This window comes from Bacillus rossius, chromosome 5 (assembly GCF_032445375.1).
Source record: "Bacillus rossius redtenbacheri isolate Brsri chromosome 5, Brsri_v3, whole genome shotgun sequence".
In the NCBI taxonomy this organism is placed as follows: Eukaryota; Metazoa; Arthropoda; class Insecta; order Phasmatodea; family Bacillidae; genus Bacillus; species Bacillus rossius.
This window is the reverse complement of record NC_086333.1, coordinates 45,446,600-45,471,622: the sequence shown is the minus strand read 5'-3', so window position 1 is coordinate 45,471,622 and position 25,023 is coordinate 45,446,600. Positions and strand designations below refer to the sequence as shown.

Genomic DNA, 25,023 nt, shown 5'->3' with positions numbered 1-25,023 from the left:
CATTAGTAAATCTGAGGAAACAAAGTGTTGGAATGTTTCAAACAGCTGTGAATAATATGAAGGTAAATTCGAATTATTAATATGTGTTGTGCGTGTGTTACAGTACGCGATATTGCAGATGTATAGTAAGCTTAAGATTAATGAAAACGTAATGAGCGAAAGTCAAATTAAAGCTGCCATTTAATAATTTTACAGAGATATCTAGTCTAATACAACGTAGTTTTTTCCCCCCACAAAAATAACTTTACACGCAAAATTAAACTTTATCTAAAAAAATTGTCACTGATTGTATGTCCACTTAAAAAAATAATCATTTAATTTCATCTCTTCGCAGGTTCCGTTCTGCTACCTCGCAGAAGTATGGTATTTCTCGGTCGCAGTCCACGTCGTTGTACGCTCTGCCCTTGTGGAAGGTCACGCAGTCTTCCTCCGAGCTGCGGACCCCGTCTCCGTTGTTCGGCTCGTTCGGCAGCCAGTGATCGAACCCCGTGCTGTTGAGAGTACTGCCTGCGAACCACACACAAGCTCTCCTTCAGGAACATCCTCCGCTCGTATTAACAACACGCTATCGCCGTATGCAAAGGAGGGAGTGGGGGGGAGAGATCGAGATAGAACTTCCTTGTCTACTGTTTGCTCTCAAATTCTTTCAATTTATTGGTGGGAATGATAGATTTATTAAATTTTCTTTTAGGATTTCAGGTTGAGGTGGTGTAGGGTATATCCCCCTCTCCTCCCTCTTAGTAACCAACGATCCTGGCTATCGGTCATCTACACTTCAGCACCACTGAAGGCTCTGCCTCACACGTCGCAACCCGTGGTGGTTAATAGATTTTCCTGTAATTACTATTATTAGGGGATATTCATGTGTGGAAGGTGAGTGAACTGCCCAGTGTGCCATACATTGCCCAGTGTGCCATACTCTACCCAGTGTGCCAACATTGCCCAGTAAACCATACATTTCCCAGTGTGTCATATACTGCCCAGTGTATGCCAATCGTTGACAGCGAGGTCAGTACAAGCATTAAAATTCCTCAGTAAAAGATAAGAGCTTTTGGGGAAGTAACTGACAATGGCCTACAGTGATCCAAATGCCTGGAGTGATTTAGAAAATTAATGGGAAAACAAAATGAGGACAATTGGACTGGGATTGGAACCTCTGTCCTCTGAAATGCAAGATCAATGAATACCAGTCTTTCCATTAAGCTATGTCGCAGTCGCTATTTTTTTTTTTTTTTAAGTTTTACAAAAATATTTTGCATGCTCGTAATGTTAGTTTCCAACGAGTCAGAGATCCCTACTTTGTTGACTTATTGTAGAATATGTAAATTATGTTTTTAACACATCCTTTGACGAGTGACATACGTTTGACCACAAATAGATATTACATATTCACACTCAAGTCTTACTCGGGACACGTACCCAGAACCCCTCGGACCCCGAGAGTCGACATGCGTCATACTGCGCTACGAAGGTCCTCACTCTCTCAACCGCATTAATGAATTCCTGATTATCTTTAGGAAGAGATATGATAACCATTTTGAGTGGGTGCTTAGTTGTGTGATAGACTTGAAACAGTATCATAAAAACACTAGTTTAAACTGTAACTGACTTTTGTTAGTGTTATTTTATTTAACCAGTATTTATAAAAATATTTATTTACAATTTATGGCGCCAACGTTTTATGCAGTTTAATATGCTACAGCGAACACATTAAATTTATTTTTTCATCTCAAGGGCTAATGCTTAATATTTTCCCTGAGAATTACAGCAACAGTCTCTTAACAGTTCTAATTGCATGACGCAGGTACACATTAAAAGTTTTTTTTTTCGCATGCTGTCTTATTCATTTCTCACCTTGAATGTACAACATCAGTGACAACATAATATATCTTATTTTACAGGTGTGGCATGAAGAGTTTCATAACTTCAAGATGTTCCTGTACATCATCTGAAGTCTGTAACTCTGGTGGTTTATATTTTTAACCCCGTGCATGCTTACAAAGAAATTTATATTCCAACTTAATTCCACAAACCCCCCTGGGAACAAATAAATAAACAGATGAACTCTTTTTAAATTCATTTACTAAAAAAAAATATATTAGAAAGTTGAACTTACCGTTTATTGTTAAAAAGTTTCCTTCCGAAGCCTGGTCGGTGACACCCACGAAAGCTTCGTACACATACCGATCCCATCGTGAAGGATCTTTACTGAAGAGCTGTAAAAGGAAGTCTGCTTCTTCTTGGGAGTCGATGACCGCCAAGTCACCGCCGTCTTCTTGGCAAGACTCACGAGCGTCTATCCAGTTACGTCCCGGTGATTTCACTAGCTTGTAGTAGTGGCCGTCGAACATCCTGTAACCTGGGAGAAGTAAACAAAACACGTGATTTAGTATTATAATCTAGGTGACAATATCTCAGTGGTTAAGTTCCTGTCACACTATCAAACTTTGCTTCCAAAACTCTCCCAAGAAAATTTGTCAAATAAAATTGTAGAGTTATAATGACATCGTAAAAGGTTTTTTCGCACAGTTTTTTTATAACTTGGATGAACGAGAGTGTCCAAAATATATTTTGTATAGGACTTTTTCCAAAATATTTTGAATATCTTCCGGAATTAGCCAATCAGAATCGTGCCGAGAAAAAAAAAAAACAGGAATTGGCTTGCAATTTGTGTGACTAAGAACACATAAAAGAAAGGTAAAATACCTAAAATATTGTTATTTTAAATGTCATGTGTAAAAAATTTGATCTGTAAAAAACAATTGATATGTTAATAATGCTTTAAGATTGCAGAATATATATATATATATATATATTTTAATTTCGAAACGATGCTACATATATTTCCAAGGTCAGGATATAAAAAAAACAACGATTTCAAATCTTTATTCCAGGATTGTGATATATTATTTTAATTTTACATAATAATAAAATTTAAAAAAAAAAGTTTGATAGTGTGGCAGTATTTGAATAATTTTGGAGCTTACCAGTCCAACTTAATTTGTAAAAAGAAACGAGAATAAATATTTTTCCCAATGTTATCGATGAAAATTCCACGGTGTGACAGGGCCTGTTCTCCTGGCTGGTTAAACAAAGTTAACGGGCTCGTTTCCCGGCTTGAACAAGATTTTTCACTAGTGGATAATTTTATTCCCTGGTTAAACAATCGTTGTGTTGTTCCTTCACTGCGGAAGGCAAATATAACCCACGGCAGATTCACCTTGCCTGGCTGGGAACCCGGGCCAGCCTCTAGAATGTTACCTCAACGTTTTCACGCATAAGTATAAATATTTGCGAGATTATGTCAAGTTTATTATACCTTTTGATCTGCTCTCTCACTGTGTCTGTGTCTGTATGTTTGTGTGTAAATGTGAATAGATATGTATTTTAAGTTTACAGTTTCATTTAAATTTTATTGACTAACCTTTAACAATAAAGTCCATTATCCGGGTTTCATTATTTTACTCTTCTTAGTTAAAACTTTTCATATTCATCTAATAAATTAAATTATATTTTATAAGTGTTCCAATATTGTCTCAATAAATACGAATATGCGTTAAATAGGTTGACAGTTTAACTATGGACCAAAATTATAAATTGTTCAATGCCCCCGAAAACACGAATTCCATCAAATAATTCATATTAAAAACATGTATAGATGTTGTACTTCATGACTGAAATTGCATTAATTAGCTAAATTTTGAACTGATTTTTTGTTTCCAATCAAAATTTTACTTTACGGCTGCTGTTGAATGATTCAGAGAATAAAATTTATCAGCTAGTCATTTACTGATGCTTTCGTCTTCAAAACAAAGTTAGTAAATATTGGTCTACAAACACGTAAACGAGACTTTTGCCATAAAAAATATATAAGTTAAATAAAACGGACATCTACAAATTTATGCACCGTACATTTTTGTTTTTACTTCTTGCCATAGATAGCAAGAAATGTTTTTAGTAAATTCTTAAAAGTAAATTAATACTTTGTACAAACCCTTTATAATTTATAAAATATAGATAAATATTTTATAAAAAACATATTTAATCACTGAAGTACAAACTTTTTACGTTTGAGTAATATTACCAGAGTTGAAAAGTAAAACATTAATCAATGAACCCGAAGTTACGCTGAGGTAAAGTTTATGGTGGTACTAATATTTTATACAATAGCAAATTTGCTTTGTGTATATTTTTCTATCTTTTTGAGACATTAAATGCCAAACAATTTCAAATGGGCGACTAATAACTCAACATAAACACGCAGAGCCACTAAACGTTTTTACAGAAAATAATTAGAGTTTTTATAGTTCCAGCAAAAATCTGTGTTTTACCACGTGAAAAAATCCATCTCAAAAGATGCGACGGATTAATTTTTCCTTCGACAAATATTCTCAACTAGATTAGTTCAGTGTTTTGTTACTTCACGCTATCTGAAAATTTGTATCAAAGAAACTTCCTGGTAGAAAAAAAATTAAGGAATGAGGGTTGGTGAATGCAAATGTCTAAGAAAACTCCAGGTTGCCACGCCACAAAGATACGAAAGAGCTACTACATTGTTAAAAATTGTCGCCTTAAATGGACTAAGCACATAGGTTACGAATTATCCCGAGATCTTCTTAAATTTACGAGTGATGAGTGTACTTATTTGTAGGAAGTTGGAATCTGACGCGTAGTTCCTACGAACATTCATATACCTTGAATTACGAAAAAACTTTCGATTATTTTGCAGCTTCCTGGAGCCCAACTCCCCAGCTGTTTACAATCGTGCGCACAAAATAATATAAGTAAACACAAGGAAGGAGCTTTAGCTTGGTAGAGCAGTCAGGGCGGTACACTGGCGATGCTAAGTTAAGTCAAAAGAAAACTGTTGGGTTCATAAGTAACTCAATAACAATGTGATATTTGTTCAAATTTAACATGAGCTTAGGTCGGTAGTTCAATTGCAACAATTTCTCTCGGATTGACAATATTACAAAGGAGAAAAAAATATATAATGCATAAAAAAAATTAGAATTAAGGCGAGTCCGTTTGACTGAGCTGTAAAAACGCATACATTTATAGACATATATTTTAGTTTTAGACTTACACAAATGACCAGAATTGACTTTAACACTATAAATAGCATAGCAATATATAAAACCAATGAATACCGCTCGATAATAATCGCAAAACAATAATGTTAGATGTGCGCTAGCAAAACTTGACTTTAAAGCAGGCTTTGTAAGATTAACAAAAACAATTAACAACACAGACTACAATGCAAAAACTCTAAACAAGGAAAGGAAAGCCTGAGGTAACATTCTAGGCTCAAGGGCAAACATATTATATACACATAATGTTACGTCACGCTACAGGATTTTAACCAACACGAAGCTCATACTAGAAGTTAGGAAACACACTAAATACGCAAATTATGTAGAGCATAAAAAAGTACATAATACAAATTAAGTTAAATAGTGTGCGATATCAAACACATAATCTTACATAGAATAAGCTTCAACGATTACACAAGTCGTGAACTAACAAGGATGAAATCTTTTAGAAATACGAATATGATTTCAGTCAAATATTATAACGCATTAAACATATTTTAAATAGCAGCACTACTGTTTTAGACGAAGCGTAAAGCAGAATACAACAGAGTGTAGCCGGGGACCCTATTAATTGCACTTAGGAAATTCATCAGTACAAACATTAGTACTTGGGCTAAATATTACAACAGGGATTCACACTGAGGCTAAACATAAATTTAATAAACGTTTACATAAAATCAGCACAAACATCACCAAGCTGGTAAAAGGTGCACAGGATACGCCAGTGTCGGCATGGTCACTTATCGCGTTAGTCAGAAGCACTACAAACATTTTACGTGCAAAGTGCCGTAGCACTTCAACAGTAAACAGAAACTTAAATGTAGAAGGTAGTAGTCGAAACAAAATTTAGAACAATGATTGTGAACAAAAATGTAAATGGCTAAAAGTTAAGAGCGCAGATACGAATCACAAAATGCATCACCATATGAACCTTCTTAGTCAAAACACTGGCCATGCCATGTTGGTCACTTCAGTCGCATAGGGTAACCACCCAAGTTATTCAAGTTAAGAGCTGCTGGATGAATAATAGCAATGCAATTTTAATTATTTAACCTTACTTATCAATGCAAAAACTTACTTTTAAACACTGAGGAATTCTGACTTCACCTCTGCAGAAAATGTCAGAAAGGGAAGTCTCAGAGCTATATATAAAAAAAAGATGTCACAAGGCACGGAGGGAAAAGATAGGGGAGGGGTAAGAAGGAAGAATTGCGAATGCTTTAGAGATCTTCGACGGGCTGACATGCAATAACTTTAATTAGAGTTGGATTTTTTTATCGAAAAAATCTATAAACTTACTGCAATTTATAAATGAATTAGTGAACTTATTGCTAAATTTCTGCTGCATTACCTTCTATAGTATTAAGCTCTTCCAGTTGTGGTTGATGTTCACGGACTTCTTTATCCATCTCTGCACTCTCGCCACTGTTCAGTTTGTCCACTTTCTGTAAAAGAAGTAAGCAACATAAATCCATGCATTACAATTACATTAATTAGTGCAAGCTGTCATAATTTTCATTTAATACATATTATACCTTACATTAAAATGACAATACATGAATAATAACAATTGGTAAACTTTTACTTTGAAGGAATTAATATGTTCTTATTTTAAGTAAATGTATAATCTATTAAAAAAATAATAATTAACCCTTTGGCCAGGGAGGTTAATAATGGATTCTCTAACCCTGTGGAGTGAAGTTTTTTTTACAAAAAAATTTTTTTTTTAAATTAATTTTTAAAGTAGTGATATGTATTGTAGTATGCAAATTTTTTGTTGGAATTTTTTTCAGTGAGTTATTTAGAGAAATATACATGCATGTATAAGTTATGTATGTGTGCATAAATTTACACACACTCACATATATATACATATGTGTATATATATCAATGCTTGTTGCACATAGCCTTATTATTCTAAAATAAAAAAAAATATGGATGAGCTATTTATCACATATTATTTTGTCGTATCATTTTGGTTTTTGATGTTACACTGTAAAAAATCGATAACATTTTGCAATTTTTATATTAAATGTTCTATTATTTCGAACCATCAATATCAAAATTATACTTGCAAATAAACTTATACATTTTCTTTTTTTGTATTGAAGAATTTTAGGGCACATCTCACAGCATTGCTACACTGCAAAAAATGGTAATTTTTCTGAAAATTTTAAAAATATGTTTTATTTCCTAGTATCATAATCAAAATTACGTAGATAAATTAACCAAAGTTTAAATTTTTAGTTGAAGAAATATGAAGACACACACACATTTCAATGCTACACTGCAAAAAATTTATTTTGTGTAATTTTTATAAACATCAGTTTTCTACTATCAGTAGTCTATGAAATTATATTCATAAATAAAAAAATTTTTATTTTGAAGAAATACGAGACACACTCTCACATCATTGCTACACTATCAACAATTTTATCTCTTGCAATTTTTAAATACTGTATTGTTTATACCATTCATTTCAAGAAACGCATTACAATCATAATAAAAAAACTCTAAAACTACAAATATTTATAAAATAAATTGGAACATAAACTGCACTGGTAGAAAATGCACAAAGTAATACATTTCCAAATCCATTTGTTTTACATTTTACTTTTGATCAGTTGTGTAACTGAATGTATTCACTGTCAATGTCATTGATTCCACCGTATATAAACACACTTATACAAGTTGGCAAATTTTGTGCAATTACAAGTCAACGAAAACACTACAAAATGTTCATGAAAAATATAAATGAATAAAATTCACTGGTAAAAAAAAAGCCTTCACCATTACAATCAACTTGTATATACAAATAACCAACATTTTTTTTTCTACATTTTTGAAAAAATATGTCGCTGAACATATTCACTTACAATATCGTTGAAAATACTGTATATACAGATACACATTATTACAAACAAATTACTTCATCATGTTTTTTGGACTCAAAAAAAGCGATGTTATAAAGGACTAAAAATTCTTGACTGTATGAAATGCAGTGAAAAAAGGAAAAATGCAAAGACCCACATCACATTCAGCACACATCCACTTAGAATCTTTTCGCCGATTCTGTTTACAAACGTAGCATTGCCTCTGCGGTTTGACCTTAGCTGCGGTTGATGGCACAGGAGATGGGAAATGTCTTGCTGACAGCCGAAGAGGAGATGGAGTAACGTCTGCAGAGCGTCGTCCTCCTTTCGAGGGGTTGCGAGTAGGGCTGAACTCCTCTAACAACTGCCGTACAAGGTTCAGCCGAAACTGAAGCAGTGTAATTTTCTTGCCAGTGTGCACATTATATAGAATGTGTGCATTCAAGACTGCCATATCTATAATGTGAAAAAAAAGTTTCTTGTACCACTTGATAGACTTTCTGGTGCTGTCAAGGAAACTTATCTGCATATCGGCTTTGTCTACGAGGCCCATATTTTTGTTGTATTCAATGACAGACAGGGGCTTTTTGACATTTTCGCCAGTAGTTCTGTCCTTTTTTCCAGTTTCAACCCATTTATGTTCGTGAACTGTGCTTAGCATGCATACGTCTCTTTTATCATGCCATTTTTCTGCGAGAATGTTATTAGTGTGAAAAACTGCACTTTCCCCTTTCTTCAGTTTTTGAGGGAATTTAGGCATTTTTTTTCTGTTTGGCCGCACCGTACCACATGCACCAGTTTGTTTTGCAAGCAGGTATTCAAATAGCTTAGGGCTAGAATACCAGTTATCGGTAAACACTACATGCCCTAAATGAAGATATGGCTCTAACAATGTTGTAACAACAGATCCAGAAATACCAAGGTCATCAATAATTTCAATGTTGGTCTGTGCACCGGTGTAGATGAGGAAATCAAGAATAAACCCTGTTGCACAATCACACAAAACGAATAGCTTGACACCAAATCTGTGGCGCTTGGATGGGATATACTGCTTGAATTTCAAGCGGCCCTTCCATACCAATATAGATTCATCAATGCATAAGTTTTGTTTCGGCTGGAACACAGATTTGAATTTCATCCTTATTGTTTCCAGGATGGAGCTGATTTTGCATAGTCGGTCTCCTGCTAACTGGCTGTAAGGATCACAAAAATGTAGAAGACGGAGCAAAAGCAAAAATCTGTCTTGTGAAAATAATTTGCTAAATATGGGTGTAGCCAAAATGGGATCGGTGGACCAGTAATCATTTATGCGGTTTTTTGCAGTGTGAGGCATCAATAGTATTACAGCTAGGAAAGTATACAGCTCAGAAACTGTTGGTTTTGTCCATAGGTTCAGTTTGGATTTTTTTTTCACCTCAGATATGTGAGTTACGTACGAGTGATATTTGTCAGATTCTGTCGCAATATGTTCAACAAGATCACTGTCAAACATAAATTTGAACACGTCCGATTCACTTGGGTTTTCGAGTAGCACTAATTCTCCTGTAAGTCCCGAACGTGTGTTGTCAAATGGTAAGTCACGTGGCATAAAATTATCGTTTTTTTCCCACATAAATAAGTCGTGAACACACGCGGTAACATCTGGATTTGATTGTATATATACTGTTTCGTTATCTGCAAAATCAATTTCTATTTCAGTATCATTTTCACTTTCACTTACCGAACTGATGTCACTTGCCGACTCCCAATTCGTGATTATTTCTGAAAGTTCTTTTTCCGAAAGCGCTTTTCGTTTACGTGACGATGCCATTTATAAACATTACGACACTAACAACAATAAATAAACTATCAAAAAATACTCGCGAAAGTATCTTGCTAGAAAATGCGCGCGAAGCGAAAGTCACAACCACGGAATCTAGCAAGAGATAAAACAAACAGTGATATTCCAGACCACAGCAAATTGGAATTAGTGCTGCTATCTATGCGGCACCAGAAAACACTGTCAGCTAGTTACTATAAGGCTCACTAGATAGCACAACAACTACAACAAAGCCGGATGCGCATCTCCGTTCATTGACGAGCATACTAGTTTGTACAAAGCTAGAAACGTTTATTTACGTGAATACTCTATCGGGCACAGTTAAAATACGCACGTTTATTAACGTTAATACTAGGGAAAGGGTTAAAGGAGCCAGTTTATTGGCATAAGGTTAAAATATTAAACAGAAACATTACTTACAATTAACCAATTATTTAATGTTTTTTTAAATATTTTAATTGCGAGGGGAGCATTACGAACCTTTTTTTTTTTAAGAAAATTCAAATCATAAATTCCTTGCACCTGTGTTGGTTCAATTTCGATAATGAACTCACTGTCTCAATATCGCAGCAGCTGAGAGTCGATATATCGACCAACAGTCCCACATCGAGGTGGATTGCTGCATCTACCTGTGTTACAGCTTGCTCACAAATTGGTCTGGCCTTGCGCTGCCCTTCACTTTTCTGAAGACTCTGTTCCTACCCGCATATCCCATGATAATGGTAGATGGTAAGGAATTGAAATGTGCCAACTTGGTTTTATATGTTTCAAAAGCATTAGCAACAAGCATAGGGGAGCCATAATCCGGAGGTCTGTGGATCATTACCATGCTCTGCTACCATTTGTGTGACACTATTTCCAAATTTTTATATTTATAAAACTTCATGAATGTATTCAGAATATAATAAACAATTCACATATATTTATTTAGAACATGTTAGAATTGTAAATAGTTAAATAAGGTAAAATGAATAAATGATAAATAACAAACATTTATCTAATTGTGTGTCTTTTACCCTTTAATAACTTAATGTTTAAAACATATGAAAGTTAATTAGGGCACTGTAAACATAATCCAATTAAAGAATGAACAGGAATGGCAAAAAAATGTTTTTTGAAACTAGAAACTTGGGTTTGCTTCAAATGGTGAGTTCCACTTACTGCTGTGGGAAAAATTTTTGAATTTTTATTTCTTGTGGGCCAAGAAAGCACAGAATATTAGATGAAACAATGAAGACAAAGCCACAAAAAATTACAATGAAACACAACATATTGATATAAATCAAATATAAGGATACTAACTTCATATTATTTTAAATAACTACCTACATCTCTTGATCTCTTCAGAGTGACTTCCAACGAAACAAAAATATACGAGAACGGTAGGTCAAACCCTTTGTGAGGTTGCCGTGAGACTGCCTGAACGGGGTTGATGATAGACATAGTTAAATTTGGACTTAGAGCCGAGAAGAGGGTGGTGGCTGAAGAAGTTCTTTAGAAAATGTGTAGAGTCGCATGCAGTGCTACATAGAATCATTCTGGACAGTCATTAGTTGCCGAAGTGACTGGAAGATGGTGTACGTGGCGCGAAAGTAAGCTTAGTATTGGAGCCATATAGTTTTTACTTAGGCCGACTTAGAGAGTACAGCAGCAGCATGGAGCCATGTGTACTACAGATGGTATCTAAGGGGAAGTTATATGCTCATTGCTCAGGGTGATAGGGGGATATACTTATTACTTATATTGACCACCATGTGTTGTGACAATGCAGAAAGGTGGGACAGTGCCCAGTCCAAGGCATACATAAAAATTAAGGGGTATAATTTTCGGTACAACAGTTCAAAGAAGAGCTAAATAAAGGGTGTAGATGAGGGTGAGTTAAGCTAGGGCAGGACAATGTCAACTGTCAGCCCAGCATGGAAGCTGTGTAAGAAAAGCATGGCCCATGTAATTTCAGAAGTGCAAAATCGTGCCGGCGAAAGGCACATGTCTGAATATATAGTCCCTGCACATGACACTTGAAACCGTATGTGCTGGCAAGTGGGAAATTAGTGAAAATGGCTTAATCATCGTGGCAATAAGAAACTGAGTGGCACACAGCTGTTAAGTGCTAAACAATTAGTGGTAACTCGAGCCAACTGCAGAAAGTTATGTTTGGAATGGCCACGGTGAAAGAAATAATAAATATTTTTTATGAACCCCTGAATTTCATAATCCGATATACTTTACAATTTACTTGATATAAAACAAAAATAAAAGTTTAAATTTGACATTAACAAACTAATATGCAGCACATGCTCCTGCGCTGAAAGGCAGAACATAGGGTCAGCGAAATGAGGACACAAATTTGGCTCCTCTAGAGCATAGTATATAATGTTCGCAGGCTTTCACGGCCATTGTCTGAAGTAGCTTGCCTTTTGGGTTGTAGCCGTGTCCTTGGAAAATATGAATTATTTGAATTATTTGTGAATTATTTGCCTAGGACACTGCTACAACCCAGAAGCCAAGCTACTTCAGCATAGTATATAACTTAGTTGCATGTCTGAAGTCAATAGTGACTGGCTGCTACAAATATTTTTGCCTGTAAGGTCATTCGTCTTTGGTACTGAATTTAATTTAGGCAATGACTTCAACTTTTATAATACTGTCAATATACACAGTTGCTCTTTTAATCTCTTGATTAGTGAATTATGTCTTGAAAATGTAACTTTACAACATCAAATGTTGAAACAATATGGCATCACTTGCATACTTATATCTCCCAAAACTCGGGCATGCCTAAAGTAAGCTCGAGGCTTCGTTCAGATATGGCGATAATCATGCGGGTCTGTAATTGCGTGTTTCCCTTGCGGGTATTATTTAAATCTAATCTTCAATACCATTAAGACACTAGGTACCGTGTGGGTAGTCAAACCATGCGGCTATTGCAACTAAATTGATGAAAATACAGTATGTCCTTAAAAGAATGTCCCAGTTATAAAATTTAATAGTATCAACAATAAGCATTGTAGAGTATTGGTTCAAGGTCACGATTAATGAAGGTAATGAAACAGTTTTAGATTAGCTTGCAACGCGTAATAATGGCTCTTTCCCCAATTCGTTGAGGGTGACCCTGTAAACTTTATTTGGCAACAGGTTTAGGGGCAGTCCCCATTTAAATCTCTTTGCAATTGACTGGATGTACATCAAAGTCCCAGAACGCTGGTCGAGACAGCACAGCTCTTTTCCGCTTGCCTCTAAGTTCACTGGACATAATCCATGCAATTTTTCCTTTGGAGCATTATAAAAATTGTGTCTTTGTTCCACAACTTCTTAAAGATTTTCCAGAGACGAGAAACATAATTGAAAAAGCTTTTGCTTCCATTACTCGAGATGCGATAGTAAAAGTGTGGGAAGAATTAGACTTTAGGTTGGATGTATGTCGTATAACTAAAGGTGCACATATGAACATTTGTAATAAAATATAGGTTAGTTTACCTTCAATTTGATATATTATTTGTTGTATATAGTCTAAATTATACTGTTATAATACACAATTGAAACTGGAACAGTCTTTTATGAACATCCAGTTGAATCGTGTGGTGCCCATGCACATATGTTGCAATGGAATCATACAAGAGTGTTTTTGTTGAGTTACGGGCACCGCGCGGTTCGAAAGTCTCGATGCCACGAGCTCGCTAGGGATTGCTTCGGCACTTAATTATTAATTTATGAATCGAAGGAAAGACTTGCATTGTGTGATCTTCAGAGAGATTATTATTTCAATAAAATTGGCAAAAACCTAGATTGGCAGGAGTTGGTAGGTATATTTTGAATAAAATTATTGAATTTCTAAAATATCCATAGAATTTTTCTCAATGCATTCTTAATTTAGGATATAATTTTACGAATTGGCCATGAACGAGTCGAGAAATTTATATTGGATGTGTCTAATACTGCCTTCATCTTATCCTCTTGCTCTCTTTTTTCAACTATAATAGTAAATAGAGTATTATTTTTTCGACTTCCATTTGAAACTGACAATATTCGCCACACGCCGCGAACGCAAGTCGCTTACTAATCGTGGTCGGACAGCAATGTCTGCACACACAGCCCGCCTTTTTACGGTTCAAATGGAATGGTTTACAACCTCATGGTTCCTATGAGTCTGAACCTGTCCTGACACAACTGTCTTCTTCACCTCACAACAATCTCTCCTAAGTTGATTTAAGATCCTGTCCTCGGCGTTGAATGTAGATTGGACATGAAAACAGCTTACTAGCCAACACTGTTTTAAGCCTTTCTTCTGACAAGCTCTTGTTTTTCGAAATGAATTTACACCAGAAGTGGTAAGCGCAAACAGCACACACACAGCTGTTTACACTGCGTCCTTTAAACATTTCCTGCCATGTAATATCAACTGTCTTCGACTAGAAATTCCAAAAATATAAATTTCAGGATGTGAAATAATTATTTTACTTTACTGTTAAAAACACTTTAACATAAATAATATTCTCCCTTGTAATAATTTTTTTTCAGCCTATTGCCATCTTCCCAAGCCTCTGTACTGCCTACAGTGGTGGACCAACGTGGTTATTGGCCATACCCCCGTTGAGTTACTCCATGGTCAGAACCTCGCCCTGCCTGGGGAACTCAGAGTTGCGGGGGTGACCGGAGCTATCACCCAGCCCCCTACTATTGACCTTAGGGAGGAGACACGGGAACGCCGGGCCAAATTCCTTGCCACACATACATTCCAGTCACCAAACCTCCCAGCACCACTGGAACCCGGACAAATGGTGTATGCCCAATTGCACCAACTATCATCCGGCAACAATAAATACTGTGCGGGTTTGAGCCCCAAGTGGGCAGCCCCCCCGGGAGGTACTACAACTGATGGGACCCATGTCATACTTGATCAGGCTTCCAAATGGTAGGCCGACAAAGATCCACCGGGATGATCTGCGTCTTGTCCCACCCCCAGGCACCTATGCTACCCCAATGGAAGGCAATGAAAATGCCCGTCAACCCACCGCCATTCGCCCCACACCCCAGGCTGACCAGTATCCAGTCAGTGATCACCCCACACCTCACTCAGATCACTCACCCCCTGATACTCGTCCCATGTCTCTATCTGACCGTCAGACACCCAACACTCACCCCACGTCTCGTCCAGGTAGCGCGACGCTGCGCGAGTTCAAGAGCCTGATGGACCGGCTGGACCCTGTGGAGGTGTCAGTAGGGCCATACGATGGGGACGACCCCAATACGCCTGATTCCAGGTTGACCCCCTGATCACATTCCCTGGCGAGACAGACGACAACTCCTGGTCCAGCTCGCCAGGGTGGCCAGGCTGGGAACCAACCACAGTGGCCATTTGACCTGAGCCTGGATGCCTTGTCGTTTAAAATGAGTGTGGAGGAACCAGAGCAACGCGAGACCGAACAATCTAAGGAGGATGGACTCATGGACGAAACCGAACCACATCAGGCAAACCTGATCAGCGCCCGAGGGCAGGCCAGCCCGAAGGGCTAAGATGCTCCGCCCGAACCCATTTAGCACCACGCCACCTTGTGGACTACAAGTGCGACGCCCACATTGGAAGGCAAATTGAACACCAAAACACAACGCACCCCTACCTGAGTGTGATGGCCGTCCTCCCTTGATACATCCAACTCAACCCTCCATCGTCACCATCTCGGCTCCAATCACAGAATCCCCAGGAGACACTTCAAATATCGGGGGAGAAACTGACCCTGAGGCATTTCGTGTGGTAGGGAGCTTCGAGGGGCATAACTGCCTTTCTGAGGGACAAGGGGGGGGGGGGTAATTTGACGTCGCCCAAGGGCTCACCTCAGTCGCGTAGTCCGTTATGTCACCTCGACACCTTCTCTCTGGAGGGTAGGCAACGCGACGAACACCAGCCTCTGCTGGCGAGTCGATTGTCGTCCGCGCGACATTCGACTGATTGTCGTCCGCGCGACAATCGACTGTGTGACACTACGAAGCTATGCGATGTTCGGATCATCAGCGATCGACACGGCATGTTGTGTGCACGCAGTGCGGAGGAAACAACCCGGGTTTTACCAGCGTGTGTGCGTCGCGGGATCCGCCAACCTTGTTCCCTCGGGCTTTAACCTTCAGAGAGCTAGGGACCATTCCTGCCATCTGTTGGAGCCATGCGGCGACATCACACCCTGAAAAGAGTCTATGCTCGCCCTGTGAACTAGCCCCCAGACACGAAATCAAGGTCAGTTGGCGCCCTTGAAGAACCATTTCGAGTGGCAGAGGCAGTAGGACGAAATCACAAAAAGATCAAGTTTCGCTGGCCAAATACTTAAATTCAAAAGAATGCCAACAAACTAGGTCACACATGATTACTAACACATTATGTCTGTGGTGTCAGCCGCCTAATTGAAGAGGGGCTTTCAAATAAATACAAAGTGTAAACGCCTTAAGCATTTTAATAACACGGGCACTGAACCCTTGGGAATGCTAGCATGTAGGGGCGAATACAGGAATTTTTTCATAAAAGGGTTAGAAGGTAGGGATTTAGGTGACGCGGATTCTCACATAGTCGAAATTTCAGGTGTTGTACTAGCTCATCTTGCATCACCCAAAATAACATACTGTCTTCACGGAAAGATTTTCTGCAATTTTTTAAAATACATTCTTGGGAGGGAGGATATATCACCCCTTCACCCTTCTCCCTGGCGATCGTCACTACCAGTAAGGAAGAACCATGTTGATTTCACACAAAAAAAAAAAAAAAAAAAAAACCACGCGATCGAAAACAAAACACTACATCGAAAACTGTAATTCGTAGGTGGGGGATAAAAGGATCATCGATTCGGCATAAACGGGAAAAATCACATCGAATACTATGGCATTGATATTCTTGCTGCACCCACGGAGGTCCTGAATACTAAATAACTAGTAATCGTATGCTTTCAGACTAAGAATGAACCAGGAATTCTACCCCTTAAAGGGACATTGCCCATTAACAAACTCGTCCGAGATTTTCCACTAACAGATTTTATGTATTAGTTTGCAAGTGACTTGAGAAAAATTGTGCAACAGTTATAGTGTCTATAAAAAAGTGATATATATCTATTTTTATAAATATATAAATAAACCTTTTTCGTAAGTCTCACCGTGGTAACAGCTACAATAGGTAGTATTTCTTTTCAATATATTTAAAATGGTGGGTTGTCATGTTCAGATCCGCATTTGTGATGACACTAATTTTTTTTATGAATTATGTCGACATTTAGCGGTTTTAAACACCACACTAACTAAACATTTAACAATTCTCGAACGCAGCATAGTTAGGATATTCCATGGGATTTGGGGTGTAATGGAAGTAAGTATTCCGTCTGGATTTATGCCTAGACACTTATTTTGACTGTACCTACAATTTAAAAAAATAATAATATTGTGAGAATTTTATTAGATAAGTAAGGAGCACCATATTAATTAAGATAAATTAAAAAAATTAACATTTAAAAGCTCATAGGCATGCTTATTCTAAGTGTTTAACAATCATGATACACATCTTAATGACTAGATAGCAGTTGTGTTTGTCTTGGTCGTACTTCATTCGTGAACTCGGTATGTCGTAGCTTGATCGCTTCGTTAAGTTTTGATTAACAAGATTACATTTAAAGTGGTTGGTGTGGTGCTGACGTACTGTAGATCACGTACTTCGGTATGCCGCTGATCACGTAATTGTTTTGTTTGTGTACTACGCTCACCATAATTTGTGCATCGGTTGACGGTCGACGACCACTGTAGATACAGGGCGCACAACGTTTTGTATAACTTTAAAGAGACAGTGCGAAGCTACGCTTGGTGTCACAATGGATTTTCGCTGCGCACGACCACGGGCGCATTGAAGCAGTAAATCGCTCGTTAACTTTTCTCGTCGACAACTCACTCATCGCAGTTCACTAGCTCGTTCTCCCGACCAACTCGTGACACGTCCTGTGCGTCCCGTTTCGGCACTCTATATTGTTGTAAATGTTAATTTTCAAAAATTATTTTTTTTTAATAGTAATTACCCAAAGTCTTGCCTTTATTTGGAATTATGTTTGCTTTGCTTTGTATGTTTTAAAGTTTTTGGCCTGACCCCTGGGCATTGGTATGGGGAATTTTTTATGGTGTAGCCTTTCATACCTTTTCATAATTTTTGGAATTTCCCTTCGCGCCCAGAGTGGGTCGGGGACGCAACCCCTCTTCCAAGTTAGCAGGAAGAATGGTTACAACTCGCTCACACTGCCAGCGACTACCACTGACTGCAGCCGTCAGCAACCAACACACACCATCCAACAGTCCGGTCCAACACCCACTTGGTTCACTCGTTCAGTGACGTCACGTGGTCCTCCTCTTGCGGTCTACGCTTCTCCTCACATCGCGAGCGCTTAGAGGTAGGCTACTACCAGGGTTTGTGACCACTGAGTTATGCCGGACGACTTACACTGGCCAGCGCAAAGAATAAAAAGTCCAACAAGTGAACAAATTTGTTCGATAAAACTAAATATAATTTATAGACTTGACGTTAGTTAATACATAATGGTAAACAAACTAACGACATCTAAACACATACGGGCTCGAGGCTTTGCCTTATTATTTTTTGCATGTCTGATAAAAGTGTTAAAAATAGGGTCCAAAAGATACAAAAAATTTAAACGTTACAAAATTTAAATTATGTAAAGGAAAATATTTTGATTGCATCAGTAACTCAAGCTGCAAGCATACACCAGGATTTGGAGCTGTAACAAATACTTTCCCGTAGTTACACTTTCCTGTTGTTTGCGTTTATTTTAATCGGGCCCTTGAAAAGTGTAAATTGTGGGTTTCACTGTAATGTCATAATTAAATACTTTCTAAATATGAGAAAGTTGTATGTAACTGTATGTTGGATGTAACAAATGTAAGTATATATGTGTCATTTTTGCTACTCTAATGACAATTTCAAATTCAGATTTTTAATTCCTATAAAACCAAAGAAAAGGTTAAAAATTATATCTTTTTTCATTGAAATATGTTCTTATCAATTGAACATCTAGTCGCGCGTGGTGGGGTGGATTGGCCGTAAACAACAGTGGTTGGAAGTGGTATATGTGCTGCAGTTTGTAGGCAGAGTGTGTATTTTGTCTACTAATCTGTATGCAGCATGCTCAGCCACATTTAAAGAAGTATTATGGTTTTATTTATGAAATTTTACAAACTCGACGTTTAAGTTAAGAGAAAATTAAAAATCTTAATATAATTAAAATCCCCCCCCCCTTTATATGATTTATTTGAGAATAGAAAATACCGCCCTCTGTTAACCTTTCCCATCACTTAAAGTATGGTACTGGTACTGGTACACCTCGATAACATCTTGTAAACTTGACGTTCATATGAGGCTGAAAATTTCTGTCTACATCATGTATTAATGAAAAAAGGTTAATTAAATACATTATATTTCTAAAAATTACCTCATCCCATCTAGCTTTTTTTGCTCCATAATGAAAATTTTCACTATTGATGTTAAAAACAAAAATTATATTACTGCTAAAACTACAATTTTACCTATTTAAATGAAGTTTAGAGATAGTTACTTCCATTACACTTTACTACACCTTAAAACAGATTTTTGGCTCTCAGTAAAATAGTGAAAAGTTTACGTACAAAAAATAAAAGTAAATCTATCGTCCATATCTAATTAAAAAAAAAAAAATTCGAGGAAAACATATTACGAAAAAAAAAAAACTATTTACCTTTCCTACCACTTAAAGCATTATTTTGACACTCTTATATTAAAATTGTGCACACTTTGCATGAAAAATAAAATCATTACTAACTATTTACATCTTATTTTAATAAAAAGATAATTGAATACGTAAGATTTTGAATCAATACTAGTCACCCGATCAACTCCCCAACCCGTCTCCCACAGACATCATTATATTCTAACTCTTAAATCACTATTTGGGCAACTCAAGATGAAATTTTGCACACTTTACTTTCAAATGAAGAAGAAATTTACTATCTACATCCTATTTTTAAACAAATCCCCTTCACCCTCAGCCAGGGCCACGCCAAGTACTTCAGCTAGTATAAAATATGTATGTCTATAGGGAAAAAAATTTATCCGGAAAAGATATATCTCAATCAATTAAATGTGGTTTCAAGTACCTAATATTTACATTAATATTTAAATTAGTACAATTAATTGACTGTGTATAAATTAATCGCATTGTAGCAAGACCCCTATTTACTGTACCGATGGAGTTCGGCTTGACAGTGGCTCTGTCTCCTGATCGTCTTTAACCGCAAACCTTGGTCCCAAAACAATGCCTCGCACTACTCTTTTGTCCGTCGCAAACAAGATACCGTACTATATGCTCCAGTAACAAATGATCTTATTTCACACACGAAGCCTTGGCTTGTCGCCTGGTATCACTTCCCAAGGGATCACTCATCCAATGCGCTTCACTTCTTTCACTAGTCGCTCTGAAGATCAGCTAGTGTCGCCACCAGCTTCAAGTACACACGCGCCGGTGTCGCCATGTCACACCAGCCTGTCACTTCCTCGCCGGAGGTCGCCGTAGTCTTACATACCTGAGTCTTTCAGGAAAGGTCTTGTAACCTTTCGAAGTGTGGTGTCTTCGGAATCCCTGACTTAACACTCGAAGCTTCAAGAACAATTGCATTATAGTTACGCCACTTCTCACGATTGAGCTCTTAAGACGCGCAGAACGTACCAGGCGAACGTATCCAGAAGGTACCAAGACTATTTTGACAGGTACTGGTCAAAGAAGAGGGGCTAGAGACGGGAATTACCTTGGTCGCAGCGGGGTTTCACTAGAAATAAGCACTGCCAGTGCGCCGCTCTAGTTTTCGCTGGCCGCCTCGTAACAATAATTTATTAATTTTAATGGTTTAGACTGAAAATTCAACCGAAGTAAATTTGATGAAACAAAACGTTCGAATTTTTCAAAGAGCAGTGTTTTGTGTGAAGGTAGCTTCGAATCAGGAGTTGTGCGCGTGCATCACTGCGTGCTACTGCGGATGTAGCCTAAGCTTAATATCAAAGAAAACGTAATGAGCGAAAGTCAAATTAAAGCTGCCATGTAATCATTTTACAGAGATATGTAGTCTGGTATAATTTTTTTGCCCACAGAAAAGTTTTATACATGAATTTAAACTTCTAAATACAGCATTGTGCAGTTTTTACATGTAGATTAAATAAAAAATCGTTTCATTACATCTTTTCGTAAGTTCCGTTCTTCTACCTCGCAGAAGTATGGCATTTCTCGGTCGCAGTCCACGTCGTTGTACGCTCTGCCCTTGTGGTAGGTCACGCAGTCTTCCTCCAAGCTGCGGACCCCGTCTCCGTTGTTCGGTTCGTTCGGCATCCAGTCATCGAACCCCGTGCTGTTGAGAGAACTGCCTGCGAACCACACACAAGCTGTCCTTCAGGAACATCCTCCGGTCGTATTAACAACACGCTATTGAGTGGAGCGGGGAAACAGAACTTCTTTGTCTTCAGTTTACTCTCAAATTCTACAAATTTGTTTTTAGAATAATAGATTTATTAGATTTTTTAAGTATTTCAGGTTGAGGTTGTGTATATCCTCCTCTCCTTCCCCCTTCGTAATCAACGCCCTTGGATATCGGTCATATACACTTCAGCACCACTAAAGGCTCTGCCTCACATGTCGCAATCCATGGTGTTTAAATCATTTTCCTATAATTGCTGTTGTTAAGAGATATTTCTGCAATTATGTTGTTGGGCCAAAAAATATTCTCTCTTTATATATATTTTTTTCAAACTGTTAATGTTTATACTAATTATAAACAACGACTTAACGTCTTACCGCTAGTATAAAATTTTTAGTATATATCTGTTGAGAAACTTAAAAAAAAAAATTGTGTTTGCAAGAAAGTAAAATAACCAGAACACTGTGAGACTAGTCTTAATGATTTAAATTAGGATTTTTACAGCCATAGAGGAGGCGGCGTTAAATGGAGAATTCCAAGGGCCACATATACAAGATAATAATTTGAAATTAAATAGATTGAACTGATTATCGAAACTTTTGCATTTTACGTTAGAGTATTCATTGCGACTGATTTGTGAATATAAAACATTATTTATTTGTATATTCAATTAAAATATTAATTTTAGTTATAACTATGCCATAATTTAAACTATGATTGTAGTCATTTGTATTCTTGTCATATTTTACATTTTATTTTAATGTCATGTAAAACTAAAAATGGTGGTCAACTTAAGGAACCTCATTATTGATTTTTATTTCTCTCACATAGTTCTAAAACAGCCCTGCTTGAAGGTGTCATTCGTGCCGGTGAGGGACGATAAAATGAGAATGAAGCATTCGTGGAATGAAAGGGAGAGGGGAAAATGATAGTACCCCGGAAAAACTACCGAATAAATGAAGCGTTCGCCAGGTTTCCTACACTTACGAAAAATACGGTTTTGGCTCCACCAATAACGAAACATGTAACTCCCCAGTGAACCACACACTGTCCAGTGTGCCATACACTTCCTAGTGTACTATATACTGCCCATTGTATGGCAGTCGTTTACATGGACAGTACAAGCAGTAAAATTTGTCAGGAAAAGATTAGAGCTATTGGGAAAGTAAATGACAATGGCCTACAGTGAAGCAAATGCCTGGAGTAATTTATGGAAATAATGGAAAAACAAAATGAGGACTTTTGGTTCGGGATTATAACCCCTGTCCTCTGAGATACATGACCAATAAACACTATTGGTTTTCCAATTTCCCCATCTCAGTTCTTTTTTACAAAAATGTTTTGCTCGCACGTAATGATTTTTATCATCGAGGAAACCATGCCTACTTTCTTGACTTATTGTACAATATGTAATTGACGTTTTTATACATATAGATATTACATATTCACAGTCAAGTCTTACTCGGGACACGTACCCAGAACCCCTCGGACCGAGAGTCGACGTGCGTCATACTGCGCTACGAAGGTAGTCACTCTCTCTAACACCTTAATGAAATCCTGATTGTCTTTAGGAAGAGATATGATAACCATTTTGAGTGGGTGCTTAGTTGTGTGATACACTCGAAACTATAACCGAAAATTTATACTGTTATTTTCTATATCCAATATTTTCAAAACAATTTAGCTATAATTTTCGTCTTGAAGGCTTATTATTTTCACTAAGAACGCCAGAAAAAGTTTTTTTTAACAGTTCTAAATGCATCAAACAGGTACACATGAAACGTACCTACTATTTTTTTTCTCGTTTGATGGTTATTCATTTCTCGGAATTAAATGTTAGTATCAGTTAAAAAATATTATATATTATCTCACAGGTTTGGTACGAAGAGTTGCATAACTTTAGAACGTACCTTTACTTCAACTAAAGTCTGTTACTTCGTATGTTTACATTACTCAACCTGTGTATGCTTACACAAAATTCTAAACAAACGTAATTACACAAACCCCCTGGAGAACAATAAAGCATTTTTTGAACTCTTTTTTATTTCATTAAATTAAAGAAATTGCGATTAGAACGTTGAACCTACCGTTGAATGTTAAAAAGTTTCCTTCCGAAGCCTGGTCGGTGACACCCACGAAAGCTTCGTACACATACTGATCCCATCTTGAAGGATCTTTACTGAAGAGCTGTAAAAGGAAGTCTGCTTCTTCTTGGGAGTCGATGACCGCCAAGTCACCGCCTTCTTCTTGGCAAGACTCACGAGCTTCTGCCCAGTTACGTCCCGGTGATTTCACTAGCTTGTAGTAGTGGCCGTCGAACATCCTGTAACCTGGGAGAAGTAAACAAACAAATACGTGGTTTAGTCTGGGAACAAAAAACAAACAAATACGTGGTTTAGTATTATAATCTAGGCACCAATGGGCCATTGTACCCTGTCACGCATTAAAACTTTCACTTTCAGCACTCTTCCAAGAAAATTTGTCAAATAAAGTTAAAGAGTTATGATTACATCGAAACATTTTAAGTGCAGTCATGTTTTGTTTTTTAAGTAGGTGGATGAACGTGAGTTATTATCTGATATTTAGTTTAGGACTGTTTTAAAAAAAAATATTGAAAAATTTCTGATTGAGCCAATCAGAATCGTGCCAAGAATACAAACAGGAATGACTTGCAATTAATGTGACGAAGGACGCATTACAAATTAAGCAGGTAAAATAAATAAAATATTGTTACTTGGAATTCCATGTAAAATAATAATAATTTAATCTGTAAAATACAATTGATGAGTCTTTTTCATTGATCAGATTCAATGCCGTTAGAAGTTATTAATTACAAATACATAAAATATTTTTAAAAATTTAACAATCGTGTTTTTTCACAAAAAAAAATGACTTGAATAAATTTAAGTAAGTAGTTGAAACATTTGTTAGCCCAACCAGTGCGGGACTATATATAATTTGATTTCACAATATTTAATCGTTGACTGCGTTCACTGGTGGTGACTAGAAAAGGGAGATACTCGCATTATTCATTCCAGAGGGATAGGCGTAAATTTAGTAGGCTTCAGGTATGAGCTTAGGCCGGAGAAAACTCTGCGCTCTTGCACCATATGTTGAACTTATTCTTGAAATGATACTTGCACATATCTTACAATAATTCTTGGACTCCACTGGAACCAAAAACTGGATCCAGTGGTCAAGAATAGAAAATAAATTGCGAATAAGTCGTTGATCTGGGCATGGTTCCTCGAAAGATGGATAAGGTGGGGTCTGCTGGCTCGTTAGAAAAGTCTTAGGTTGGGCGCCGATACTTGCCCGACAGCACTGGAACACTAGAATAGGGAATGACAGTAGCTTCTAACCTAAGCTGAGCTCTAGGAGGTGGGCTGCCCTTGGAGAATGCATATAATGCGCTCCCGGTCACAAAGTCGGACACTGTTACTGGTCGCGTTCGTGGCCCGAGGCGAGAAGAAAAATGTGGGCTAGTACTAGCCTGGTGAAATTACATCAGGGTATCAGCTTTGGCACTGAGAAAACCATCGTGGGACTCTAGTAGGAACGATATTATCAGGATGTACCATGAGCTAACAAAGTTTATGTTAGGGAATTTAGGTGAAGAATTAATTTGTGCCAAATATTTTAAATTTGCGCCACAACATTTTGAAACTAATCCATCCAACTTTTTTTGAAAAGTAATACGAATAAATAATTTGTTTATTGTTTCAGACGAAAATTCGACGGTGTGACATGGCCTTTGCTCCGGGTTGGT

At 37.3% G+C, this 25,023-nt stretch overlaps 2 protein-coding genes across 3 annotated transcripts in view; one reads left to right on the top strand and one right to left on the bottom strand.

Moving 5' to 3' along the window:
• The window catches only part of LOC134531760 (uncharacterized), a 164,788-nt gene that overhangs the window by 130,000 nt on the left and 9,765 nt on the right, over window positions 1-25,023 (top strand). The gene's annotated exons all lie outside the window — the stretch shown is intronic.
• The window catches only part of LOC134531761 (macrophage mannose receptor 1), a 72,033-nt gene continuing 47,172 nt past the window's right edge, over window positions 163-25,023 (bottom strand). The window contains exons 10-14 of one of the 2 annotated variants that reach the window (XM_063367643.1): window positions 23,342-23,584; window positions 21,020-21,204; window positions 6,445-6,538; window positions 2,117-2,359; window positions 163-507 (exon numbers count right to left, since the gene is read on the bottom strand). In XM_063367643.1, coding sequence (XP_063223713.1) covers window positions 311-507; window positions 2,117-2,359; window positions 6,445-6,538; window positions 21,020-21,204; window positions 23,342-23,584 — 962 coding nt within the window. In that variant the 3' untranslated portion in view covers window positions 163-310. The remainder of the gene's footprint in view (window positions 508-2,116; window positions 2,360-6,444; window positions 6,539-21,019; window positions 21,205-23,341; window positions 23,585-25,023) is intronic. The other variant, XM_063367645.1, reaches the window with a different exon arrangement.